General features: G+C 39.7%; 1 protein-coding gene across 2 annotated transcripts in view; it reads left to right on the forward strand.

Moving 5' to 3' along the window:
* Positions 1–18,575, forward strand: part of LOC124151488 — a 79,357-nt gene extending 60,782 nt beyond the window's left edge. For both annotated transcript variants that reach the window (XM_046523992.2, XM_046523983.2), the window contains exons 3-5: positions 12,668–12,839; positions 13,514–13,702; positions 16,547–18,575. In XM_046523992.2, the coding sequence (XP_046379948.1) occupies positions 12,668–12,839; positions 13,514–13,702; positions 16,547–16,632 (447 nt within the window). In that variant the 3' untranslated portion in view covers positions 16,633–18,575. The remainder of the gene's footprint in view (positions 1–12,667; positions 12,840–13,513; positions 13,703–16,546) is intronic.
* Positions 18,576–21,355: the final 2,780 nt, after the last annotated feature.

Here is a 21,355-nt window from a genome sequence, read left to right on the forward strand (position 1 = left end):
ATACCTATCATTCAAACCCTTATTCACCAGTTGTACAATTCATAAGAAATAACAAAGAAATTATGCTTTTTATGCTGATGTTGTTGTGTGTGATCCCTGCTATTGCTTATATTGCCTTGACCAGTTATTGGCAGCAATATGTATCTAAAAAATAAACTGATTGTTTATTCATTAGATGCATGAATATCAGCCTAATTTGCCGAATTAAAGTAAAGTTATGTCACCTCTTTTTACAACAAGCTACAGTATTGTCAAATTTGTATTATGCTAATGCCTGCATGTAAGAACAAAAGTAGTGTCATATGTTTCCTTGAATTATGTTCGATTTACCCACATAATAGTCATCGTATATATCTTTTTCGGGACATACATGTAGTCACATGAATATGTAGTAGAGGAGAAAACCTTAAAATAACATAACGCTTTCAAAAGTTATGAGTCGCTAATTGAAAATAACAATATTGATAATTCAGTTGGTCTTAATGTCAAGCTTTCAAAAGAACCCACCGATTGTGCACAGTCGTTTTGTGTTAACGTTGGTTTAATTTCCGGCTCAAAACACAATAAGCTACAATTACCAAGCAATTACAATAGTTGCTTTCTACCCATACCAATCTAATATTCTATATTTACCTCTTAGGTGCATCAAGGGCCCTACGTATGTTATTTGATTGCTTTCAACTTTTTGTTTTCTGTTGTTATATCCTAGGGAGCTTCATGTACTGACAACGTTCGACAAGATCGTTTGATCACATATTTGACAAATTAGCCCCAGATGAAAAAAGCCTTTGAAACATGGTACATTGGAAACGGAATTAAGTAAAACCGACACAACCCTTACCATTTTCAATAAAAATCTTAAATAAATCAATAGAAACATTTATCTCAATTGGTTGTAACGAGGTTTCCGGTCCTTCATCAGATGGCTTAAAGTGTAAAGGTAGCCCTGAAAGGTCTTTACAAATAATAAAGAAATCATTAACCCTCCAGGAAAGGTTTCATGGACTTTTGTTTTTCCAGCTTCTAAAATAATAATAATAAATAAAGCGACATATGAATCACTATGAAATAGTAATGATAACAGGTGTTCGCTAAAAGGTGAGAGTACCCTGCCCCACCGGTGGCACCTGTCACAAACACATGCAAAGGCATATCAATTGTTCACCTGAAGAAACACGGGAACATATGGTAAAAGTCAAAATAGGGAATTGCATCGGACATCATTTTTGCCATTGATGCGTCAAATTTGGAAATGTCCTCCACATGTCTACCATAAAACCTTTGGAAGCTTTATTGAGGCCTTGGATGATGTAACCTTGATCAAACAACTTCTGAGCAAGAGTCGTATGACGCTCTTTGAAATCTTGGTGGAAAGAGCATACTCGATTGTATCTCAAAAGTAGGGGAATGTAAACAGGCAAAGCTGGAGCTTCTGGAATATTGCTCGACATGAAGAAAAGTTGGCTATTGGAAAGTTGAAGTCATCCCTCTTGTCACACATTCTTGTTGAGAGTTTTTTGTCACTCTGAATCTTATGAACAAAACAAATGAAAACATGGGCCATGTGCAGCGCATAGATTATAATTAATGATTGACATCATGACAACGATCCATGCAATTGGGATATGGTGGCATGCATCAACCAAGTCAGCGAGCCTCACAACCCGATCCCCTTAGTCGGCTCTTACGACAAGCACATCTCCTGTGTGTACCTGTCAGTTATAATCAGTCAGGTGGAAATTTTCTTTTTGGGGGAAATATCGTTTTGTGATAGGACACGACATTTTGGTGTGAGTAATACTTTCGCAACGTTCACCAATTCTACGTCGTTGGTTCACTTTCTGTTAAAGAGACGATCTGGAGGCTATTGATTTAAGGAAATACTAGATTGTGTTCAAAAGACATCTCTCTTTGGTCAGTGCTGAATGCTGGACTACTTTAGCACGACATATAAAGAGTCCCTTAGCGCAATTGGTAGAAACTTATTTTAGTGGCCTCAATAAACCAGTCGTGAATTCAGTTGTCATTTAAAAGCAACATATCATTGTTGAATTTCGGGGACGTTTCATAATCTTATTTAAGAAAAGTGCTAAGATGGTTTAAATGATTGTGAACGAATCCGGCCCAGAGAAATACAGACTGAAAACCTCGAAAAAAGGTTCTTACAATGAATCCGAATTCTTCCGCAAGGCCTCACTGTGGCGATATATAGCTTTGCCAAGTACCGAGAGAGACCTTCATTGTCGCACCAATGAGCTCATGACTATTATGAAAGGTTGGCAATTTAACTTGTGGGTGGTTCAAAGCCAACAGAAATCGACTATCCATTGTTCGATCTTAGGGTGATGAAAGGTTACGTTCACTCATGGCAACTTAACTCAACCAGAATGTAATCTTCAAAGACGTATTTACTAGGGATTCTTTTTGAACCACGGACAGTTAAAGTGACTTATGATATTCATATTGGTGTCGTGCTTGCATAAGATGCGTAAAGTGATTTGCTCACTACTCAGTATGCCACATGTCACACTTTTCGCGAACACCTGGTGTCATAATTCATCTCAAGAGATCATTCCATATAATTGTCACTGCTAGTTTGACTTTTACGCCCAGTGGAATCTGTTTCGGCAGATAATCGTGACTGATTATTCTCTAGCGTTGACGCTTTATGTTTACATGAACATTTCAAACGATATCCCAAACCAGGTTCAAAATATTCCGTAACAAACGATAGTATACTGAGACTACGTTTGGACACAGAATTTCTTTTGTTTGTTTGTTTGTTGTTTAACACCGCACTCAGCAATATTCCAGCTATATGACGGCGGTCTGAACATAATCGAGTCTGGACCAGACAATCCAGTGATTGATATCATGAGCATCGATCCACGCAATTGGGATCGATGACATGCTTGAATCAAGTCAGCGAGCCTGACCACCCGATCCCGTTGGTCGCCTCTTGCGACAAGCATAGTAGCCTTTTACGACAAGCATGGGTTGCTATAGACCTATGCTACCCCGGATCTTCAAGGGTCTCTACGTAATAGGGATACGATGACATGCATTAACCACGTCAGCGAGCCTGACCACCTGCTCCCGTTAGTCGCCTCTCAGGACAAGCATGGGTTGCTGAAGAACTATTAAGACATAAAAAGACAGTAAACAAACATAACGTTCGTTTTTCAAATTACATAATGTCCTTCAAAAGTAGGATAGTTTGGATCTACGTCTAAATGAGCATGTCGTTTCAAACTAACTTCAAACTGGGGATAAACATTGATTCGAATACCTTACAGGTTGTTCTTTATGGAGTAGGTGAGGTGAAATGGGGTTTAACGTCGCGTCCAAGATTATTGCACTTATATAGCGACGTGCATGTACGTGTGTGTGTGAGTGGCTGCTTGTACTAGTCCGGACTGATGCCCATTTATAGTGCTAGCTCACTGAGATACCATGTCGCAGTTTAACATGAATACCCCACTCAGACACAGTATACTGACTCGGCGCCGACCAGTCCTTGTTTTAACCCCTTAATGCCGAGCGCCAGACAGGGTAAGAACAAGTGCCATCTTTTAACGTCTTTTGGTATGACGCGGTCGGGGATCGAACCCCGGACCTTCCGCTCTCCGGGCGGACGCTCTACCACTAGACCACGGAGGCGGTCTCTTTATGGAGTAATCTGTACGAGTCACATGTACACAACTAAATGACGGCGGCCTGTAACTAATCGAGGCTGGACCTGCAAACCATAAATATTCTATGCATTATACCACGCTGTCAGGGTACGATGACATGCAAGTCAATGAGATCGACCGTTCGATTCATTTAAAATTCGTCCCTCGCAGATGTATGTACACCTGTATCACAATGGCCATTTAAAACCTATAAAATATTTAAAAAATACTTTACCTATTTTCGTATAGCTGTTTAGAAAACATGTTTCAAGTAAAACCGCCTGTATGTTACATATATATTATCACCCATATAATTATTTGCACACAGTTTCGCTCGCTCATGAAAGTTATTTGATTGGGCGGCTATTTTTAGCGTTGTTCGTTTTAATTGTGCTCAAGTGGAAGTCATGTTGGCGGATGGGGCCAGGGTATTTATCATAATAAAATGAACATATCATACGATATACAATCGAGGATGAATAAAACATTTTATTCATATTTCTGCATTAGGTGTGATCTGTGATGACCTTTCTGTTCTGTCTTTAGTTATGTCATTTCAACATGTTTCATTTCGTTATAGCCAGCACATACGTGAGCAAATACATTGGAAATAATAACTGCAGATAGTCGTTGCATTGTGATTAAAATATACGATTTCCATCATATAAGTCCCTGTATAATTTATAATACGAAATGTCGACAACAAAAATCGGATAATAGTTATAGTTTATGAGTATGGTTCAACACCGGTTTGAATAATATTTTATTTACATCAGATTCGTAATGCCCGAAGCCCGTCAGGTAATGACACACGGTTATCAATTAATAACGGTAAAATGACCACTTCGTGAGTTCTGTTGCAGTTATTCTTGATTAAATTTATAAATCTAGAGCAAACGGACACATAAAACAATGCCTTAGGTGAGACCTTTGACAGTACAATTTGTAATACAGCTTTCATGGTGTCGTCAACCTTTGCTATATGAGAAGGAGTGAACAGTATTCTAGTTACATCACTACACGTCACCTTGATATCGGAGGAAGTCCTGGAGGGTAGTTCTTTGACGATCCCGTTAGTCGCCTCTTACGGCAAGGATAGTCGCCTCTTACGACAAGGATAGTCGCCTCTTACGACAAGGATAGTCGCCTCTTACGGCAAGGATAGTCGCCTCTTACGACAAGGATAGTCGCCTCTTACGACAAGGATAGTCGCCTCTTACGACAAGGATAGTCACCTCTTACGGCAAGGATAGTCGCCTATTACGGCAAGTATGGGTTGCTGAAGACATATTCTTCCTCGTATCTTCACGGGTCTGTCTCGCAATGCGTCTGCATAGATACACTACTTGCTAGTGTTACCGATGCGATAAACGAATTTGAAAGCAATATACAAACCAAGCAGTCACGGCGTGATATAACTGAAGTATTGTTCAAAGCGGCGTTAAACCGCACTCACTCACTCACCATGCAACGCCGTAGTAGGCGTGAACTACCTTGACCTCACAGACGACATATGATACCGCAAGGACAGACCAAACCAATTCGATTCACGATCACTTTATCATTATTGTATATTTTTATATTTGTCGGTAACCTTTAGTTTCATGTGACCGATACACGAACATAATTACCCAAAAATGGAATTGTCGTTCTTAATTTCGCATAAACGCACTCTGCTAACCAAACGAATGCAGTTATCACAGAGGCATTTGTATCATGAAGTCATCCCAGAATGACGTGCTACATAACTGTTTGTATCTTGAAAGCACGTGTTTCAGATTTGCGAGTGTTTTTGAGTTTTAAGCAATACCAAATGAAATGTCCGGGCAACGAATGCTCATCATGTCAGAATGGACAAATGTTAATGGCGGTGTCTACCATGCAGCACACTATAGTTGCTTTCATCTTAAAACAAGTTTTGTACACTATAAAAATATTTTAATTGTTCATCTCTCTAAAGGGGGCAAGGGTGGCCCAGTCGTCTAAAGCGCCGCGATTCGCTGCGCAGAGTTGCGTCCCTTGGGCACGCCAGAAACATATGATTGTGGGTTCGAATCACGGTTCGCCCCGATTATGTTTCTAGGTTTGTCAGCTCCATACCCGTGCTCGTGGGTTTCACCGAAGTGGTAAACGTCTAAGACCTGCATCACTTCGGGCTTTCCTCCCACATTAAGCTGACACGCCGCAATATAACTGGAGTACTGTTAAACGCGGCGTTAAACCCAACTCACTCACTCACTCATCTCTCTAAAATTAAAATCTTGTACACGCATGACTTTGTAATTCCAGAAGGGACATTGTCGTCTATACAAGCAAAAAGTGTCACAATTAATCAAAACGCGACAATGAGACGCGCCATTTTAACCAATTGTCGCCCTTTCAAGAATACTTTTGATTGCTACCAAAGGGCGACAATGAGACAACGCGCCATTTTGCAAGGTCAAAATAGATTCAATAAATGACTGATGCTTATGGATACAAAAAAACATGCGATAGCCTGTTACCTGAGACTTGCATGTTATGGTTCGTACACAAGAATTACAGAAAGATATCTATCTTCCATAGAAACATGTTGAGGCAATTAATTCAACACATTCATCACAACATTTTCCATTAGGCATGATGTATCAAATGTATTATATCACTGATTGATGGGCACCTTGATTAACAGTAAAAAGAGGGAAATAAAGCAGATATGTGAAGATAAAAGTTTTTGAGGAACCAACTGAACATTTCGTATACCAGTGTATTACCATTCGGTTACATGCACATAGGAAACATTAAGTCAAGGGACTTAACCCGAGTTCTCAGATTTCCGGTGTGGTTGGGTAGCCTCGTGGTTAAAGCGTTCGCTCGTCACGCCGAAGACCCGGGTTCGATTCCGACATGGGTACAAGGTGTGAAGCCCATTTCTGGTGTCCCCCGCCGTGATATTGCTGGAATATTGCTAAAAGAGGCGTAAAACTATACTCACTCACACACTCACTCACTCGCGTTCAGATATCCCCAAGAGGTTGCATCCAAAAACAGAAATATCACATAAATAGTATTTCCCTAAGAGGTCACACCCATTAGTGAGTGAGTTGGGGTTAACGCCACTTTGAACAGTATTCCAGTTATATCACGGCGCGTCACACCCGTTAATAGAAATAACACATCAACAAGTGACAAGGAGTACGTGTTCCTTAGTTCTGAAAACGAGTATTAGAAAGAGGATATACCTTACAGGTACATTACAAAATATTGATGGGAATATATTCGTTTGTGGAGACAAACAGCATTAGAGGACAGATATTCTTCTGTGGTTAAAACCCCCCCAGTATTTAGGGGGTATACAATTTAAAGATGTCAAAGTTAGAGGACTATATGTATCTTAGAGATCAATATCTTCCAAAGTGTTGACAAGGAGAAGTTCAGTAGTAGGTTTGTTAGAGGCGGCATCAAATTTAACCCTACACGTTCTGTGATAGAAACAGTTTTTCATTGAATATGTAAGACTTCACATCAACTTGGTGTATACATTGATTTACCTTTTTCACAAGCTGGCTTATAGTGAAGTACTTCACCAATTTAATCAAGTTTAACACACATTCAGTTCAAAAAGTCATCAGATGCAGCATTGACATCATGGTGTATATTCAGGTATAGCTTCAATCTTACAAATAGTTTCATTCAATCATGCTATAGTATCTTCTTTCACGAGAAGACCACCTTGGAATTTAGCTTGATCATATCGAGTGAACTCTTTAACCGCTGCCACAAACAGGCTCATCGGTGCAGGCAAAGATTAAAAGAATTGTCACACATTACATTAATAAGTGATGGCATTTTAAAGTTTTTAGATCGAGCTAAGTTTTCGAGAGCTGTTACAATGTACTTACCCACCGAGCTTTGTTTGGTTGTTGTTTAACGCCGCACTCAGCAATATGTCAGCTGTATGTAAAAAATCGAGCCAGGACCAGACAATCCAGTTATTAACATCATGAGAATCGATCGACGCAATTGGGATACGATGACATACATCAACCAAGTCAACGAGTCCGACCACCCAAATCCCGTTAGTCGCCTCTTACGACAAGCATAGTCGCCTCTTACGGCAAGCATGGGTTGTTTAAGACCTATTCTAACCCGGATCTTCACGGGACCAACCACCAAGAAACCATTCTTGAGTTGCCAACTCCTTATATCGTCTTTCCCGGCCCCAACGCGAAGATTGAAGTACCTACAAATGCATGTGATTCCGACGCTTTGGTATGCAAATACGATTTAAACTTATCTGCATCTGTAGCGCTAAAGGAGCGGAGCACACACACAATACTAAAATGTCAACACTAAATTTCTCAAAAAGCTGTCTTTAAAAATAGCACCAACTTCCCCTGTTTCCCGTTCTGCCCATAGGTTGGCATGACTGTATGGCGGTTGCTGCCATGCTAATTTATAACCATCAACTGAAACACCGTCACCATACTTTAAACATGTTTCGCATACACCAACAATATCACAAATGAGTTCCTTTAATACAGACTCCTCGAAGAGTATGTTATTAGAATTTCAAGAGTTCACTAATCTGTTGCCATGAAAATGAAGCATTTTTCCTTGTCTGAACTCGTTTACACTGTCCGCATGTTTGATCTGGAGATACGTTCCTCTTGTGACAAGGCAGCGTCAATATACGCTTCATAATTTTTCAAATTCTTGTTTTGCAAATGTTGGTTCTGTTGGTTGTGTGATTCCTGCCTGACGACAGCGCCCAGTTTGTCATCGTTCCGCTTCTTCCGCTCTGTGCAGGTTGCATGCACTGTTGTCAATTTCAAACACTCCTTGTAAGGTTTGTTTACAAGTTGACATGTAACAATCGGATTGCTGACTTCACGTCTATTTACTGACAAGTTCAGAATAATTACTGAGATGCTTGTTGTTCATTGTCAATAATTTTAAATCTTATCAACTAATATTGCTACCTGTGCGTCGTATCACGTTTCAGGGCCTCAGCTTCCTTTCGTGGGGCAGCCGCGGGCTTGCGGTCTTCATTTTGTATCAGTCTATCTTGAAAACAGAATATTTTCATTTGGTTAACTGCAGCGAGAATATTCGCATTACTTGCCTCATAGATCCCGCAAATATTTTGACTGCCCCAGGTACATTTGTTGAAGAATGTTCCATCGCTTCAGTGCCATTAAATCTATTTTTTTTCGCTGAGGAAGGTTCACAGTCTCCGTCTTTAAGTTCGGTTACATTCATTGTGACATAACTACTTCGACAAAACTACCCGCTTCACCGATTAACTGGGCCATTGTAGCTACTACTGTCAGTGTTCAATGCCAATGTCGCACACAGCAATATAATGTATGATTTGCTAGGATTGGTTGTGTAGGTGTTGCAAAACAATACCTTTGAAAACGAATGGCTATTGTTTGGCTGGATTGTTCTCGATTATTCTTTCCCTGGAGTTGACAAGATGTCGGGACGCGTCTTCGTCCAAGGGCGGGTAACTCTCAATTACACCCCCAGGGTGTTCTGTGTCCATTTTTCGGCAGGTTGTTTTTTGTTTTAGCTGCCTTTTTTGTGCACGTCCCGAGGTTTGTCGATTCAATTGAGGTTTGTTTGTTTGTTTGTATGTTGTTTAATACCGCACATATTCCAGCTATGTGGCGGCGGTCTGTAAATAATCGAGTGTGGACAAGACAATCCAGTGATTGATATCATGAGCACCAATCAGTTGGGATATGATGACATGCATCAACCAAGTCAGCGAGCCTGACCACCCTATCCCGTTAGTCGTCTCCAGACAAGCATACTCGCCTTTTATGGCAAGACCTATTCTTCCCCGGATCTTCGCGGATCTCGATTTAGGTGAAAGGGGAGTAATCATTGATTCGTGCTATTGCTTTGTTGTATACTCACCGCCACAAGAAACGAGAACACCATACATGTTGGTAATAGATGAAGACTTACTCATATTCATGAGATATTAGATTGGTTCGATCCACAAACGAAAATACTGTTACATGGTGTGTGAACCGATGCTCAGAAACGCATCACGTGATGTCATAGATCCATGACTCGATATGCACCATTTGACTTGTGCAGGATTAGCATGTAATGTTTGGAAATCATGTGCAGCATAGGGTGATAAGAATAAAAGCACTCTGTGGTAACATTTGACTAATATTTAGTTTTGTCATTAATCGGTACACATTGGAAACATCTCTTGTTAAGGTACATACTTCTCTACGTGTTTCTAGACCCGTGAAGATCCGGGGTAGAATAGGTCTTCAGCAACCTATGCTTGCCGTAAAAGGTGACTATGCTTGTCGTAAAAGGCGACTAACGGGATCGGGTGGTCAGGCTCACTGACTTGGTTGATGCATGTCATCGATCCCATTTGCGTGCGGCGTTAAACAACAAACCAACCTACCAACGTGTTTCTATGGTTTGCGTTTCTTTTGGCGGTGAGTATATAATGTGTAAGAGGATTTGATTCAATCCCTAAGTCCGTCGTGTTTCACATCACCGGTTCTGTATGGAAATACCAAACCCTGAAATGAAATAAATACTTGTGTTGATATTGTTGGCAACCTGTCGACTTAATTTCCCCACCTAATCATGTCTATTGCTTGTCATTTGCGTGCTATTATCATGCATTACCTAACAGTATGGGAGACACAATCATGCTGACATGATTTCTGAGGGTATTCTCCGCGAGAACGTTGCATTTTGGTTTAATAAACCGGGTATCGGTGACTGTTACTACTACTACTACTACTACTACTACTACTACTACTACTACTAACCCGTAGTACTACTACTACTACTACTGACCCGTACTACTACTACTACTACTACTACTACTACTACTACTACTACTGACCCGTGAAGATTCCGGGGTAGAATAGGTCTTCAGCAACCCATGCTTGCCGTAAAAGGTGACTATGCTTGTCGTAAAAGGCGACTAACGGGATCGGGTGGTAAGGCTCGCTGACTTGGTTGATGCATGTCATCGATCCCAAATGCGTGGATTGATGCTGATGATATCAATTACTGGATTGTCTGGTCCAGACTCGATTATTTACAGACCGCTGTCATATAGCTGGAATATTGCTGAGTGCGGCGTTAAACAACAAACCAACCAACCAACTACTACTACTACTACTACTACTACTACTACTACTACTACTACTACTACGTATATGTTCCGTGAAGATCCGGGGTAGAATAGGTCTTCAGCAACCTAATACTACAACTACTACTACTACTACTACTACTACTACTACTACTACTACTACTACGTGTATATTCCGTGAAGATCCGGGATAGAATAGGTCTTCAGCAACCCATGCTTGCCTTAAAAGAGGTAACTAACGGGATCGGGTTGATGCATGTCATCGTATCCCAATTGCACATATCTATGCGCATATCAATCACTGGATTGTCTGATCAGACTCGATTATTAACAGACCGCCGTCATATAACTGGAATATTGCTGAGTACGGCGTTAAACAACCAAACAAACGAAAATGTACCATAAGCTTGCAATAAAAAGTTCAGTTGCATATCGAACAGAATCCTCAGATATCAATTAGAACTTAATGCCTCGAGGTAGGATATATCTTAGATATCAATTATGAACAATGATGCCTCTGGACTTGTAATTTGTCTCTGACGCTTCTACTTCAGTTAGTGGCTATGCGATACTGACGTTGATATCATAGCTAGGGGCAGATATAAGTATATTAATGGCATCAGTAAAAATGGTGTCCTGGAAAATATCAAGAACTGTTTGAGTAAAACTAATTTAGTCGTACTAGCCGACATTATACAACAACGAACTTTTAACATATTTACCATCCATATGATATCATCTTTGTATGCTTGCCGTAAAAGGCGACTATGCTTGTCGTAAGAGGCGACTAACGGGATCGGGTGGTCAGCCTCGCTGACTTGGCTGATGCATGTCATCGATCCCAATTGCGTGGATCCATATGGGCTCATGATATCAATCACTGGATTGTCTGGTCCAGACTCGATTATTTACATACCGCTGTCATATAGCTGGAATATTGCTGAGTGCGGCGTCAAACAACAAACAAACAAACTTCTGTAGCTGCACTCATCAACATGTTCAAGCGAAGACTTTTAGGACCGCAAATAATGGCTCAGCTATATTGCCTTTTAACATCTCATGTATGTTCTATTAGAATAGTTTAATGCATGCAATGTATGCTGCTCGGGGGAGCAAACTAACCAACATAATCTTTGACACAATAAACACAACACTGTTGTCGTCAGGTACATGTGTATTGACGTCACAATGGATCTAGATAATGACGTGACTGTCATTGTTAACGGCACTGTTCCCTTTTCGACACAGTTTCAATGTACAGTACTACACCTTCACCTTCACCTTAACCTGATTAAAGTGTATATAAGTGTGAACCATACTAATTTCGTTTCCCCTTATACCGAAGCGTTAAATCAATATATATTTGAATCTCAAAATAGTAGCCGGTGGGGTGGGGTGGCGTAGCGTAGCGGTTAAAATGAAAAATCAGGTTCGATTCTCCCATGGGTATAACTTTAAGTGCCCATTCTCGGAGCCTCGCCTTCATCTGACTTGAATATTGCTGAAAGTCGCCATACTCAGTTGACAATGGGTGTGATGTCTTGTGAGACATACTTTTCATTATTAATTATTCATCTGACCCGTGAAGATCTGGGTGGAGAACAGATCTTCACCAACCCATGCTTGCTGTAAACGGCGACTATGCTTGTCGTAAGAGGCGATTAACGAGATCGGGTGCTCAGGCTCACTGACTTGGTTGATGCATGTAATTATATCCCGATTGCGTGGATCGATGCTCATGATGTCATTCACTGGATTGAGTAATCCAGACTCGATTACTTACAGACCGCAATCATATAGCTTGAACATTGCTGAGTGTGGCGTTAAACAAAAAAAAACCAAACAAATAATTATTCATCTCTTCTTTCAGGGGATGCCTACAAAGCACGTGCATGGTGTGCAACACGTGTTTCTCCTCATAACGACATGTTTGCTAATGCTGACCGTCCCAACTTCAGGTTTTTGTGATGAGAGATGCGAGAAGGCTAATCCAAACCTTCATAGAATTAAAGGAATTTGGTCCAACTCATTCAGGGGACAAAGTAAGTAAACCAAACAGTAATCTATAAATGCATGTAACAACATCAGAATTGTCACATAGTTCTTATTGACCTTAGATTCGTACATATGTAAGCCATCCAGTATATTATATCGCCATCCTGTTATAATGATTTGGTTGGACCCATGCGCCCAAAACTCTCGTTTCTGAAGTGATGTCATCATCTCTAATTCTAGTATGACTAAACTAGCAGACAAAAATCGATTGGACGGCTAGAATAGGTCTTCAGCAACCCATGCTTGTCGTAAAAGGCGATTAGGCTTATCGTAAGAGGCGACTAACTGGATCAGGCTCGCTGATTTGGTTGATGCATGTCATCGTATCCCAATTTCGTGGATCGATGCTCATGATATCAATCACTTGACTGTCTGGTCCAGACTCGATTATTTACAGACCGCCGTCATATAGCTGGAATATTGCTGAGTGCATCCAATTTGAATCGGGCTCAGAAGAAAGCGAATGGTCCAGGTTATTGATCAGAATAGAATGGCGATATAATACCCCAGATAGCTGAGGATCTTATCTGCATTCGGTTTTCACATACTTGTATACTAGCTATACAATTAAAAGTCAACGATTTTTATATTTCCAAACTATTCATTATTATTGTTTATTCTATTTTATTGAACTAATGGATTGAATTTATGTTTGTTACAGCATTAAACTTTAACGAATTTATCCAGTACTTGATATCTGCATCTGGGAACAATCGGCGGTTATCCCCTCTTAGAGACAATCTGGTTCGAATGATTCGAGAGTACCGGGACTGTGTGATGGCGTGTGAACACGCCTTCAGCAAACGAAGTAACACACACAGCAACTTAAAAAGCCGAAAATCGCAACTCTGTGAGTTTACAAGCATTTCAGTTCTGCTTCTTTGCCTCCTGTCAAACTTAATGTCCCCAAAAACTGAAACAACTTGACATTTTGATTCATTCTTCGAGATTATGCACAACAACCCACAAAAACATTATTATTTTGATCACGTTCTGATTCAACGCCACTGCCTCCATCTCAATTGACGATGGTGCTCTCAATCCGTGCATAACATTTTCTGACATCTTACAAATAATGTGGGGGCACAAGTAGTCTAATGGTCTAAGTCAATTTGATTCGAGATCTGGCTCGAATCTGATGATCGACCTGATTACAGTCCCCGTACTCATGGGATTGGCCAACAAGATGAAGGCCTGTGGCCTCCATCACTTCAGCTTTCTACATAACATCTTTCTTTCTTTCTTTGTTGTTAACCGCACTCAGCAATGTTCCAGCTGTGTGACGACGGTCCGTAAAATATCGAGTCTGGACCAGACAATCCAGTGGTTTACATTATGAGCATTGATCCACGAAATTTGGATCGATGACATGCATCAACCAAGTCAGCGGGCCTGACCACCCGATCCCGTTAGTCGCCTCTTACGACAACCAAGGTCGCCTCTTGCGGCAGGCATGGGTTGCTGAAGACCTATTCTACCCCGGATCTTCACGGGTCTTCTACATATCAGCTGTCAAGCCATGATAAACTGAAAAAAATGGCCTAAGCTCAGTCGGCATTCAAAATAAATTCATAATTCATGTCGTATACAACCCGGGGGCTGTGGGACTCCAGTTCCAATGCTTCCCATGAGAGGCATCTCATGGTAACAATGGATGATCAGACAGGTAGCGTTTCGTCGTAACCAAATGACACAAAGACATGGTCATGCCATTTGCCATTGTTTGCATTTGCCTGGCCGCTATACAGACAAAGCTTTGATATATCTGTCGGTTCCGCCATCAGACATTGCCTTTTACTTGCGTAAAAGCAGACCAATAGTTGACTCCGAGTGAGTGAGTGAGGTGGGTTTTAACGCCGCTTTTAACAGTATTCCAGTTATATCGCGTCGTGTCAGCTTAATGTGGGAGGAAAGCCCGAAGTGATGCAGGTCTCAGACGTTTACCACTTCGATGAAACCCACGAGCACGGGTATGGTGCTGAACAAACTAGAAATATAATCGGGGCGAACCGGGATTCGAACCCACAATCATAGGTTTCTGGCGTGCCCAAAGTACGCAACTCTGCACAGCGAATCGCGGCGCCTTAGACGACTGGGCCACCCGTGCCCCCAATTAATTTTAAAAAGAAATTGATGGTAACTTGGTACATGGAACCTGACTTATATGTTGTATTTACGTCTGTTCATATTTTAAAAAACGCAAAGTTGAACGAATTATCTTTGTAAGTTAATTGGTCAAGCTTTTAATCTAATATACCGCTAGAGTTTTCTTCATTACGTCATTGTTGGAAAGAGACATCATGTTGCAACGAAATTGTGAAATAATTTTAACAAAGTCTTTTTCAAATAGAATCACATTTAAATCTCAAGCTAATGTTCATGTTTGTTATCAATAGGTATCAGCAATAACGCATCGATAGCTATCATTTGATCACTTAAGTGATATCTCCTGCGGCTGCAAGTGTTAAATACAAAATAATTGATATAATGATATTGATATGTAAATTAATACATTGTACGTTAGGTAAATGTCATGATCTTGTATTTGATGCATTGTACTATATGTATTAATGCCAGTATTTTGTTATTTGTACTTTATAGTATGGAAATAGATGACACTTGCGGTATATTTATTAGTACATTGAGACCGTCTCTGCGGTCTGGTGGTAGGGCGTCCGTCCGGAAGGTCGGGGTTCTACTCTGTCAGGCGCTCGGCATTAAGGGGTTAAAACAAGGGCTGGTCGGCTCGATGTCAGTATACTGTGTCTGAGGGGGGTATTCATGTTAAACTGCGGCATGGTATTTCATTGGGGCTAGCATTATAAAATCGAGATAAGTCCGGACTAGTACAAACACACACACACGCACGCACGCACGCACGCACGCACGCACGCACGCACGCACGCACGCACGCACATGCACGTCGCTTTATGCCTATTTCACCTCACCTATTGGTTTATTATACTTTTGGTCATGGGTTTGTTTTATATTTTGATGTATTGTACTATTTATTATACAAGTATCTTGCGTATAACTGTCTTTAAAGTTTATGACAGTTTTGTTTAAAACGAAAGCAAATATCCACATGGTTAACTAGCTATGCGAAATCTGAGGATAGGGCATTTAGGCAAAAAGTAGGCATTCTCATTGTTACCAATTGTGCTCCCACCAATGCTGATCTGTTTCTTTAAGCTTATGAATCGAGATTGCTGCTCATATTGGCAAGATCAAAAAGGCTTTTTGGCCATGAAGTGTGCCTTACGAGGGTTGAATGATTTTTTGATGTTTTAAGCGCCACATAGAAGGAATCGTATAATAGTGACATCTTTTGTTGTGGCCATTACTGCAACTATTTGATCGCTGCACGTTCCTCCAGATTGTCCATTTTTAAAAGTCACATGCCCCTGCTTATTTTTATAGATTTTACAATGAATCCGCTACTTCATTTTACAGTCACATCGAAACAATTCGCTTCGCAATTATTTGTGGATATAACTCTTTGATATCTTGTAATGGCCACAACAAACGAGTTCACTATTTTTCCTTTAATGTGTAGCTTCGAATTTATCTACCGACCCACGTATATCGATGCACTTTTCCTAAAGTGTTACATCTTTGTAGTCTATATTGGCACATAGTAACATATTCATTGTGACATTTCTTGTATATTTATATGATTTCTTTTTCATTTCAGGCAACGTTCTTTTCCGTGCACAAAAACAGGCTCAAACTGTCATCCCTAAACAGATCTACAAGCACTGTTTCTCCAAAGTGCCCTAGATCAACCGTCACCAGGAATTAAACATGGCTCAGAAACCAACCAACAGAGCAAGCCCCACAATGCCGAGGACCATGGCCAACATTTATATGCAATGCAAATACCTATCAAGCTGATACCTCGAGAAAAATAACAAGATCATACGTGTCCAAGCGGGTGTTGTTCGGAACATCATTCCACAAAGCGGCCTTAGTGTTGTGACCGTCTTAAGTCTTTGCTACAGCATGGGACTCGCTGCACTAAGTCCAGTTTGTGGAAAGAAGACCGGGGCATGCGTCTTTTGTAAATGTTTTGGATTCTCCCTCTTTGAGACTTCGATGACAAATCAATTCAAAAAGAACTATCACGCGACTTTGAATGGTTCTCTGTCGCTATGCCATGGCTTATGGATCTAAAGGAATCAAGATAAACTTAATTGCTTAAATCGACTTTGAATTGTTAAAGGTTCAGGAATGACTTGTAATGAAATAAAATCTACCATTGTTACGTTTAACACTCTGATTTTTAGGCATGTAATCATCTCCTGGAAGTCAATGATTTCCCACACGTATAAATTACCTCTTCTTTAAAATTGCAAAAGATGTTGCATAATTCTTTGAAACTGAAAATCATTCTCTTAATGATATTAGGCTTTTCAGACAGATAGGAAAATATTTTATAGTTTGCACTATACTCAAGAAATGTTGTTGCCAAACCAGGGACTCAATGAGAACCTGTTTCACATCGCGTTCATAAGCATAAACATCAAAATCTAAGACCCCAACGTTCCTTGATTTATGTAAATGAACAGGAACTACTCTCTCGTTGTTTTCCGATTTGGCAATATCATGCATTTTCTCATGTCATTTTTACAGTTAAGGTATAAACATTGGTTGCATGTTGTTTACATAGTACTGCTGTCAGCTATTTAGATAAAGAGGCATCAATATATTAGATTCAAGTATGGCTTTATGGTTAGAACCAGCCGTTAAAAGCCATCTGGTATTTACACAACAACCATTCAGTCCTCTCTCGATGGTATTCAATGAGATCATTATTAACGTGATATTAATACCTCAATCAAAATTGAATGCTTTGACCTTATGAATAAAAAAATGATTATTACAGGAAATTACCTTTGGACCTTCGGAATACTAAAAGTATGCCATATTGGGCCAGTATCAGGCCGTTTGTTATCAATATATCTTTAAATTATTGTTTTATTCCCGGTATTCTTGTATTGTGAGAGCAATCCATACTGATGATCATGATTAATAAATACTGCCTGCTGTGGACAAAATGATACATCTTAACATGAAAGGAAAAGAAAACTATTCATGCAGATGCAGCACAAATATATCTTTCCTGTTATCGTTTCACATGAATCTAATAATTGAGCTTTAAATGGAGTAGATATATGGACCTTTGCCTCAATTTCTTATGTGATTATGGCTATTATTTAAAATACACTTTTTTCACTTTTGGAGAATGATAAGGACATGTTATGAAGGGGATTTATCATCAGGTGTCTTTGCGATAAACTACACTATAAAAACCAAAGGCGCGAAAACTGATTAAGGATCCGCTCTTCTATAAAGATGAAACATCCCTCTTCTCCTTGTCCTTCAAACTGTCATGGTTACGCATATCTTTGTGTTCGTTGGAAACAAATATCTTTAAAAAGATATGTGTGTGTAAGTGTAAGGACAGCATTCAGATTTGTATGACATATAAGGACAAACTGTACGAGAAGCACTGATACAAATGTACTGAATTTTAAAATATTTAAATAGATTAAATAACTTTGTCTGGTCTAAGGAAAATATATATGTTATTACATGATAAACACCTTTTTCAAACTGATCGTATATTTTTATCAAACATGTTATATATGTGCAGAAACATATGACAAGCACATTTAAGAAATATCAAGTTTTAACTGTAGACAAAAATGCAAAATGATGAATTTGTACGATAATAAATATTGTACAAACTTATGAGTGTTCTGTTATTTCTGTTCACGTCTACACATGCAGTTTCTCCGTGGTCTAGTAGATAATGTGTCTGCTCTGAAAGCGGAAGGTCGTTGATTCGATCCATGGCCTCGTTATACAAAAAGGCGTTAATAGATGGTACCCGTGAAACTGCGGCACAGAATCCCATTGGGCTAGCACTATAAAATCTCACCTCGTGCAGTTTCAGATAAGCACGGGTTCCAAGTAGGCTAAGGTTTCTCTGTGTGCAGTTATAAGCCTTCCGTGATCCGCCAAACGTGGGTTCGAATCCAATAGTTGACCTGTTTGTAACCCTTGGTTTGTCAGCGCTTATGGCTCTCACATCAATCTTACTGGTAACCAACTGTGACCTCGGTTTTATCTGACATATTGTGAGGTGACTGAAATAATGTACAAAACGAAATAAAATCAATGTCACTTATTTACTTCCACCCAGTTTAAGTATGTATCTGGGCTCCAGTATTTGTCCCGTGTTTGTCCTTTCCTATCAGCTCAATATCGACGGATGACCGAGTTAAGTAGCTTGACTCCAGCCTTTCTATGGCCTTTGTCCCGATTGTCACTGCAAAACATGTTTCATGTGGTGTCCACGTTGGAAAGAGTCTTTGTTTGAAATAGTGCCTCGTACGACAGCTTGTGTGCCCATTGATCCAAGCACCAGGGGAAAAATAATGTATCGTCATGAGCATTGAATTAGTGAATGAATTAAAAATGAACTTATTATTATGTTATGACTTTAGTTGCCTGTATTCTGTATACCTCGTCACCTACAGGTCTACTGAAGACAATTTGCAGTGTATAACACTAAACTATGAAATATACACCTTTTTACAAGAAACGAATAGAGCACTATCAACATCATTCAAATAGTTTGCGCCACAACATTTTGAACAGCCTTTAACCATATATAAAATACGTCAACGCAAGAGAAAAACCAGTCTCGATTATCCGCCGAAACAGATTCCATTGGTCACAAATCCGGGGATTCCCCACCACGCCGGCTCAGGCCCAAATAAGACACTTTAGTCACTGGTAATGCATGGTTCAGATTGCCGTAATAAAGCTGCAATATTGCTGAGTAAGACGTTTTACAACATGCACCCACATGTCAATACAAGAATGTATCAAAAAGCGATTCTTCTCAATATCTTTTCTCCACTGATATCAGCATGCTCTGCCAGTTAACTATACCTGCAAGATATCATTAATTCGACGTTAATGTAGAGTGGCAAATGTGGACACTTAACCAGAATCGATTTCTCGTTGTTTCTGCTTCACTTGTGCAAACATCGTGCTTCTTCTAATACAGTACGAGTGTGGTATGGCGCCTATTAACATTCTGACAGCAGCAAACATTGAGACAATTAGACAAACAAGTCGTTAGACAGACGGACAGATCGTGACAGCTGGCTTCCCACGATATCTCACTTTATTGTACGTCGGAATCTTGATATAACTCCAATTTAATGTTTGACACTGTTAGTAATAATTTCACAGAGGATTGTAACATTCAAATTATTGACAAAACTTAATGCTTCTTTGAGGCGAAACAATACTCTTTACATATTAACACTTTAACTCGTACTTCAACAACAACAACAACAACAACAATAATTATAATAATAAATGTATTTGCAAACAAATTAAGCAAATTAACTATATCTAAAAGTGAAAAATCCCTTCCATAATCCTAAGAAATCTCTACTAAAAGCAGAGTCCATTGTACGATTCCTACCATATTATGAGCATGTGTTCATGAGTCACTATTAAATAGTGATTATACCAGGTGTTCGCGAAAAGTTGAGCATATCTGTGAGCAACTGTCACAAACACATGATATGCTCAGGAACACGTGGTCACTGATGCGTCATAAGAGGAAATAAGAGCAAGAAAACAGAGAACGAGGAAAACTCGGCAACAAAGAACAAGGAAGCGTGGCAATATAGAAGGCAGAAACAAGGAAAAAGGAAAACAAGGAAACACAGAAGAAGCAAATAAGGAACAGGGAAACAAGGAAAAAAAGAATGAGCAAACATTGAAAACAAGGAAAGAATGACAAGAACAACAAGGAATCGCTAAAACAATTAAGAAAGAAACAAGAGAAAAGGAAACAAGGAAGCAAGGAACAAAGAAACAATCGTACTTTCTTAAGCATTCCAATTTCCATAATATAATAATGTTCAGAATTAATATTCAGGACAATGGACCAGTGCACAATTCGAATTCGGCCATTGTCATGGCTACAATCCACGAGTGTGACTTTGAACTGTTCAGCACCCACCTTCTTTTCCTTAGATTGGCTGCATCAGACTTCCATTTGATCCCAAACATGAAGAAAACTCTAATCGGAACTCATTTCGTCTCGAACGATGACGTCACAGCAGCTGTGTTGAACTTTTGTTGAGGCAGTAAGCATACAAGTTGGAAAACAGATATCAGATGGCTTTGGAGACGTTCACAAGACAATTAGAAATATAATAAAATTAAATCACTAGACTAAAAAAAGTGATATTTTTGAAGTAACGTTAGGAAATGAACGGACAGCTACTGACAATATAGCGTCTGGGTCCCCAAAATAAGCAAATTATTCCCAAGGTTATTATCCCGAGAGTGGAAGAAGACTCACTCCACCTGTTTGTGCTTCAGCTAGCATCGTTATCACTTGTGTACAAATGTTAACACAACATTCACAAGTGCTTCAAACAAACATTAAGTCATCAATACATGTTCG

Source organism: Haliotis rufescens, unplaced genomic scaffold (assembly GCF_023055435.1).
Source record: "Haliotis rufescens isolate VD_foot unplaced genomic scaffold, xgHalRufe1.0.p SCAF_4, whole genome shotgun sequence".
Lineage (NCBI taxonomy): Eukaryota > Metazoa > Mollusca > Gastropoda > Lepetellida > Haliotidae > Haliotis > Haliotis rufescens.